This window comes from Theobroma cacao, chromosome 1, assembly GCF_000208745.1.
Source record: "Theobroma cacao cultivar B97-61/B2 chromosome 1, Criollo_cocoa_genome_V2, whole genome shotgun sequence".
NCBI classification, from domain to species: domain Eukaryota; kingdom Viridiplantae; phylum Streptophyta; class Magnoliopsida; order Malvales; family Malvaceae; genus Theobroma; species Theobroma cacao.
This window is the reverse complement of record NC_030850.1, coordinates 8,122,122-8,128,999: the sequence shown is the minus strand read 5'-3', so window position 1 is coordinate 8,128,999 and position 6,878 is coordinate 8,122,122. Positions and strand designations below refer to the sequence as shown.

Here is a 6,878-nt window from a genome sequence, read left to right as displayed (position 1 = left end):
AAAAAAGGCTAATAAAGACAAGCCAAAAATCTGGCAAAAAAATAAAAATGCTAGTAATAATATTCCAAGTATACCTTTTAATGGAGGCCAGCCGCCCCTTTTCATAGCACGTCCCACATGGTCCTACCTTAACATGCCGTTTTCAATCATTGATTAAAGATTAAGGAAATGATAAAAAAGAATCCCATTTGAAAAATGTGCACGTCTTTTAGCTGCTGCCCTTCCCTACATTCCTACTGACATTCCTCCAATCTCTGCCCGCCATGTTCGTGCTTGGCAGGTGTCACGGATGCTTCTTGTTTGGTATTTTGGGCGTACAATTGAGGAAAAGAAAGAAACAATTTGATTCTCATCTGAATTATTTTTATTTGGTAATCGTTTCGTGGTTTAATTTGGTATATTTTGATGTGGATGGGTCTTAGGCTCTGTTGTTGGTAGTAAATGCCTGCTATTAATAATCGAAATTATTTTGATTTTGAAATTCAGATTTATTTATGGATTTCCAATCTGTCGTTTTTTTCTTGGGATTGGGATAAAATGAGGAAGAAGTAATTTTCTGGTGGTAGGCTTAGCGGAAGGAATTGGCGGGCATAGGCAGTTAGGCTTAGCTGTCGATTAGTATTTTTTGTTGCTTTAATTTTCGAGGTTGGCATTGCGAAGTTGCCATAAATGTGAATGTGAAAAGGGGCATTGGGAGGGTCTAATGTCGTCGTCTAGCTTTCTATATCTATCTCTCTCAGAGCAATGTCTGGCGTAAAATTTGGGGGACTGCATTGAAGGGGNGGGGGGGGGGGGGTAGGTGACTTTTCTATGGGAAGCTCAGTTTTTTTGCATCTTTCTCAAGTAATTTGTTACCCCTTCCTTTCAATTTCTTCACCCTTCTTTACTTAAATGTACTACTAGTGCTAATCATCTACTGTTGACCTTTTGTTTTTTTTATAATACAAGTAGTTTTAGGCAATAATTATAATTATGGAAATATATCAGGTTTTGCTTCTTGGAGGGTAGATTGTCTTTGGGAGTGGATTCTAAGCAAAGACTGGCTCTAGATTAACAGAAAGAAAAATCCCTCATTTCTTGTTCACCCCAACAGTTCAAAAGAAAAGAAAAAAGAGTATGGATTAAAACGAAAGTTGGATTGTGTTGGGGTTGAAGATGGACAGGAGGAGTTGGCTGTGGAGAAGAAAGTCTACAGAGAAGAGTCCAGGTGAAACTGATAGTTCAGGAGGTTCCATTTCATCTTACTCTGAGAGATTCTCTGATGAGCAGGTATTTAATTTCTTTTATTTACTTGGTTAAATCATCATTGCCCATTCCTTCTGGAAATAAGAATATGTTTCACTTTGTTGCCTTTCCTTTTTAAAAGAATTCTCACTTGTGCTTAAAGTATATAGCCATTGCTTGCATTTTGGACTTAAATGAAATTCTTTTGGGTCTTCTCTTTTTTGGTTGTAAATGGATTGACACCAATCTAGTTTAACCAAAAATGCCTCAATACGGGTTTCTAGCCTTTCTGGATGGTCCTGTTGGTTGGCTACTTCAAAGTAATTATCATTCCCAGACTCTTATGAAATCAATAGGTGGGTCTGGATATTCTTGCTTAGGCAGTCAGATGCCTCTCCTTTCATCTTTTATGTGCTGGCATTTATGGAGCTTTCCTTTTGCTAAAATTTTTTTGGATGTTTGCTTTTGTTAAGATCATTTCTTCAATTTTGGTGCTTGGTTCAGTTACTATATAAGGATAGCTGATACGATTTTATTTACATTGAGTATCATTTAGTCATAATTTGAACAGAGCAGATGTCCTGAACTTTGTAAAGAAAGATCCTAGCTTGTTTCTAGCTATGGCCTCTTTGTCATTGTCACTTGCATATTTGTCGTGTACTCAGCTTGCTCCTTGTGTTTCATTTCCACCTGAATATCACTTGTGAAAAGTTGAATGATGAGCCCTAAATCATTGAAGGCTTTGAAACTTGAGAAGCTGAATTGACTTGGTTTAGGCACTCCAAAATGACTCAGGAATTCTCTATAAAGTTTTTAAAGCCCGCTTTAGTACTTCTGAGTCCTGAAGCGTCTATTTCTCCTCACTTAGTAAAAGAAAATTGTGATTGGATCTGTGAAGTCATAAGAGCCGCCAATCACCTTTGACAGAGGTGATTAGATTAGATCACTCTGTCAGATCCTTGCAAGGCCTAGAAGGCTGTTTTTGGAACTTTCCAAGCCATCGATTATTATTTAGTAGTGTTATTTATTACACAAGCATAATGGACCAGAGTTTAGTTTCTTCTGAACTTTATGAAGGAAATGAACAATGGTTGAGGGGCATGTACTGTAGGTGGGCAAGAAAGTGCTCTCTTGATGATTCAGGCATGTGCTCATCTGTCATTGGATTTATCTTATTTTCATCTTTTCTTTTAATTTTTCAATGAATTCAAATGTCTTGGAGGTCATGTACAGTTTATGATAGTTTTTTAATGACCTAGATAAGCTATACAAAAGTTACCTTGATTCCTATGTGCTTGTCTTACACTAATTTTCTTCTCATATGATGTGAGGCATGCTTTTATAGTTTCATACTCCATTTGTATGCTTGTAAGTTGTAAATGCTTTTAGTTTCTGTTGGTTTGGTTGGAGACAATCTGATATTTCGTTGTTGTCAAAGGCTGGTGCAACTCATAGTTCTCTATCACTGGAAGTCACATCAAAAGCAGTACCCATGGATGAAGAAGTTAATGATAATGTGAAGTCTCTAACAGAGAAATTATCAGCTGCTCTTATAAACATCAGTGCCAAAGAAGACTTGGTAAAGCAGCATGCTAAAGTTGCAGAAGAAGCTGTGTCAGGTATCTTTTTTGGGCTTCCAACCTAAGCTAGAAATCTGCTAGTGGATGGTTTTTTTCCCCCTTGAATTTATTAATTTTAGAGATAAAAAATGACATTAAGGTCATCACAAGCTTTAAAGATTTTGATATGAATATTATGTAAGTGAATCATGTTCTTGATGATCATTATCTCCCTTCTAGTCAAAGAATAGGCAAATATGTCACTGTACTATTATGTTTTAATTTCTTTATTGGAAAGAATTTCTTTATGTGAGAAAAGAAATTAGTTGACCCAATATCAATGGTGGTGCATAAAATGACTATAAATTTAGCTTCTATTTTTATCTATTTATTTTTGAAAAGAAGGTTAACCCGATACTAGCATTTTCACTTTCCGTTTCTTTTCAATAACTATGATATTGCTAAGTTGGTTTACGGATGTACAGCAGAAAGAGGGATAAGAAGACGAGAGAGGAGAAGAAAAAAAGCAAAGATCAACTTGTTCTTTGATACTTTTGAGAGATGAAATGCTTATAGAGAAAATAACCTTAATAGTCATGTCCATGTTGTGTGGTCAACTAATGAGGAATAGTTTATTTTGGTCGCATTTTGTTCTTAGAAGCCTAGGGTTATTTTTTTTAAGTTATATTTTTTTGTCCTGAAGATCTGTTGCAATAGTGAAGTTAATTATCTGCTTTTTCATTTTCCAAAATCTGAAATTAGGCTGGGAGAAGGCTGAAAAGGATGTGTTGGCTTTGAAGCAACAGCTTGATGCTGCTATTAAGAAAACTGCAGCACTTGAAGATCGAGTTGGTCATCTTGATGGGGCACTGAAGGAATGTGTCAGACAACTTAGACAAGCGAGAGAAGAGCAAGAACGGAGAATCCATGAAGCTGTTGCCAAGAAATGTCATGAATGGGAATCTTCAAAGTCTGAGCTTGAGAGTCAGCTTGTGGATCTCAAGGCTCAACTTCAAACCACAAAAAGCGAGACTGCTGCCTCAGTTGATCCTGATCTTCATCCAAAGCTCGAGGCTTTTGAGAAAGAGAACTCAGCCCTTAAACTTCAGCTCCTTTCTCGAGCTGAGGAGCTACAACTTAGGATTATTGAGAGGGACCTGAGCACCCAAGCAGCTGAAACTGCCAGCAAACAACATTTGGAGAGCATAAAGAAGTTGGCTAAGCTTGAAGCTGAGTGCCGCAAGCTAAAAGTCATCGCTCGGAAAGCATCCCCTGCTAATGATCAGAAGTCTTACGCTGCCTCCTCAATTTGTGTTGATTCTTTTACTGATAGCCAATCAGACAGTGGGGACAGGCTACTTGCAGTTGAAACTAATATGCGCAAGATGAGTGGGTTGGAGATGAATGAATGCGAGACAAGCCGCTCAGAAGCATGGACATCTGCCCTAATTACAGAACTTGATCAATTTAGGAATGAGAAGGCTGTTGGAAGAAACATCATGGCCCCTTCAGTAGAAATCAATCTCATGGATGATTTTCTTGAAATGGAAAGGCTTGCAGCTTTGCCAGATACAGAAAGTGCAACTGGTTTTAATGAGGCTGGTCTTGTATCTGATCAAACCAGTACAGTTGAAAACCCATTGAAGGCTGAAGTTGAAACCTTTATCCACCGGATTGCTGAACTAGAGGGGAAGCTAGCAATGACAGAAGCAGAAAAGTTGGAATTGAAGTTGGCTTTCACTGAATCTCAAAAGCAGCTTGAAACATTGCAAAATCAACTAAGGGAAGCTGAGACAAAGTTGGCAGATCTTCAAACTCAATTAGCTCTTGCTGACAACTCAAAGCAAGCCGCAGAGGACGAAGTAAAAGTTGCAAATATGAATAGAGAAGTGGCAGAATCAAGATTTAGAGATGCTGAAATTGAAGTAAAAACTTTACTGTCCAAAGTTACTTCATTAGAAGAAGAGGTTGGAAGGGAACAAGCATTGTCTGCCAGAAACGTGAGCAAATGCAAAGAATTGGAGGATGAACTTTCAAAATTGAAACGTGAAGCCGAGCTCCGACTTGACGCAGAGCGCCAGCTTGTGGCTAGTTATAATGAAGAGTTGAAGGCGCAGCAGGTCAGTTATTTAGTATGTTTGTTTTAATCATAGACGTTCTTTAGAATGCATCAAAAAGAGACAAATATATTCTTTTCCAAGGGTCAAGACCTTTATGCAAATTTTAAATCAACTGACAACTTCAGCATCCTATTGATGCAGGATGCTCACAAGCATGCTTTAAATGACTTCGGGATTGTGAGGTTAATTACAATGAGGGCCTCTGCATGTTTTTCCATCAAAATCCTACTTGAATTTTACTATTTGTCATGTGGGAATGTATTTGCTGCCTTAATTTACCAAGCTTTGCATGACTCTTGGCTTAATTTCCCATGTGCTTTGATAATCAATTCCTATATGTGCCAAATGCCTTCTTAACTTCTCCCAGAACCATGGACATGCTTATCAGAGGAATATTTTTATTTTTTATGTGGCTAGTCATTTATATTTGATTTGCAACTTTGTCAAAAATATCAAAACTTGATCTTTCCTATAGAATCAGGACAAGTAATTTCAAAATACCAGTCAAATATTTTCATTGATGTCTTTTTTAAGAACATCCTAGTTATACATATCTGCTAATTATATTAGGTGACTAATGCATTTCTGGGAATTATGAAAAGTGAAGCGCTTTACGCATTGCACAATAACATTACATCGAGTTAATTGCTGTTGGAGTACTGGAGAGTACCAACTTCAACTGATGGTTTTTTGTGTATGCAAACTAAACTGACGTGGCATGTGACATAGGATTGTGACCTGTCATAATGGACCATAAAGGGTTTGTGAGGAGTACATTTAATATTACTACAAAAATTGTTCAAAGACTATCTTCCCTGTATATGATAATTGTTAATTGACATCATCATTTGGCAAGATTTGGGTGTGGATGCAGTAAAATTAGATTTCTTTTCTTCTATATATAAACTGCCTGTCCTATTAGTTATAATCTTACAAACATGTTATTGGTTATATGCAGGACAAGGAGCTAGCAATTGCTGCCGGTAAACTTGCTGAATGCCAGAAGACAATTGCTTCTCTTGGCCGGCAGTTGAAATCCCTTGCTACGCTGGACGATTTCCTGATTGACCCTGATAAGCCGCTGGAGCTTGTGGATGGAGGATTACAATGTCCCAAAAATGGTGAGGAACAACCGAAACCAGGTTCTACTTATATGGATTTTTCAAAAAGAGGGGCTGAATCTTCTAAATTAGTTGGTGAGTATGTTAAATATTCACAGAATGGCAATGCAGTGGAGTCAACATTACCACTAAAACCAGTCACTGCCTCTGACAAAAGTCGAACTGGTTTCGGGAAAATTGTCCCACGAAGTAGGAGTGGGAAACAGGTCTGAGTATCTGTTGTCAGTCATATTTGTATGTAGACCAAAATCATTTAACTTAAAAAATTTTCCATCAACAGGTATCTAAATACATGATTACTCAGGGTGAACAAAAATTATTGAAAGAAGATATAGTATACATAACATATATAATTATAGCATATTCTTTTCCATGTTTTCACTTGCCCTGCAATTTTGGATTTCATTGTTGATGTTTGACTGGAGTTTTGGCTCTGGTTCTCACTTGTTGGATTGAGTCTGGGTGACTTGAGGGAGCATAACCTTGGAAACGATTCAAATGACAGAGCCAGGAGTTCATTGTCTATTTTCATGGAGATCACTGTCTCAATATAAAGGTTTCAAAGTGAAGCAGAAAAGCATTTCCATGGCTGAGAGGATTATATCTACTGGATTCAAATTTAAACACAGATGAAAAGTAATGCAACGTGTTGAGCAGCCTCATTAACCTCTCCCCCTAGGCCCTGAATAAGTCCTAACCATGAAAGAAATAGTCTTGATTCTTGAATCTATTAAACTTTTAACACTATTATCATTGCAGCAAAATTAGTTATTAAAAAAAAACAGATAATAGGGTAACGTCGTTGCCTTGTTAATAGTCACTTGTATGGCCTTATAACGAAAAACAGCTAATAA

General features: G+C 37.3%; 1 protein-coding gene across 3 annotated transcripts; it reads left to right on the top strand.

Annotated features, from left to right (window-relative positions):
* LOC18611966 (filament-like plant protein) lies at nucleotides 202–6,385 on the top strand. 3 transcript variants are annotated; one of them, XM_007048492.2, is made up of 5 exons: nucleotides 202–371; nucleotides 988–1,269; nucleotides 2,663–2,843; nucleotides 3,546–4,903; nucleotides 5,862–6,385. In XM_007048492.2, exons 2-5 carry the CDS (start codon nucleotides 1,156–1,158, stop codon nucleotides 6,234–6,236), a joined length of 2,028 nt encoding a protein of 675 aa, XP_007048554.2. In that variant the 5' UTR covers nucleotides 202–371; nucleotides 988–1,155; the 3' UTR covers nucleotides 6,237–6,385. The 3 variants fall into 3 exon arrangements, with proteins under 3 accessions (XP_007048554.2, XP_017969743.1, XP_007048553.2); XM_007048491.2 differs by lacking the exon at nucleotides 202–371 and adding an exon at nucleotides 813–843; XM_018114254.1 differs by lacking the exon at nucleotides 202–371 and having other exon boundaries at nucleotides 793–1,269.

Coding starts and splice junctions, on each gene's coding strand:
- LOC18611966 (XM_007048492.2), top strand. CDS start 1,156: ATGGACAGGAGGAGTTGGCTGTGGAGAAGAAAGTCTACAGAGAAGAGT. Junction 2,844..3,545: donor TGCAGAAGAAGCTGTGTCAG/GTATCTTTTTTG, acceptor ATCTGAAATTAG/GCTGGGAGAAGGCTGAAAAG. Junction 4,904..5,861: donor AAGAGTTGAAGGCGCAGCAG/GTCAGTTATTTA, acceptor GGTTATATGCAG/GACAAGGAGCTAGCAATTGC.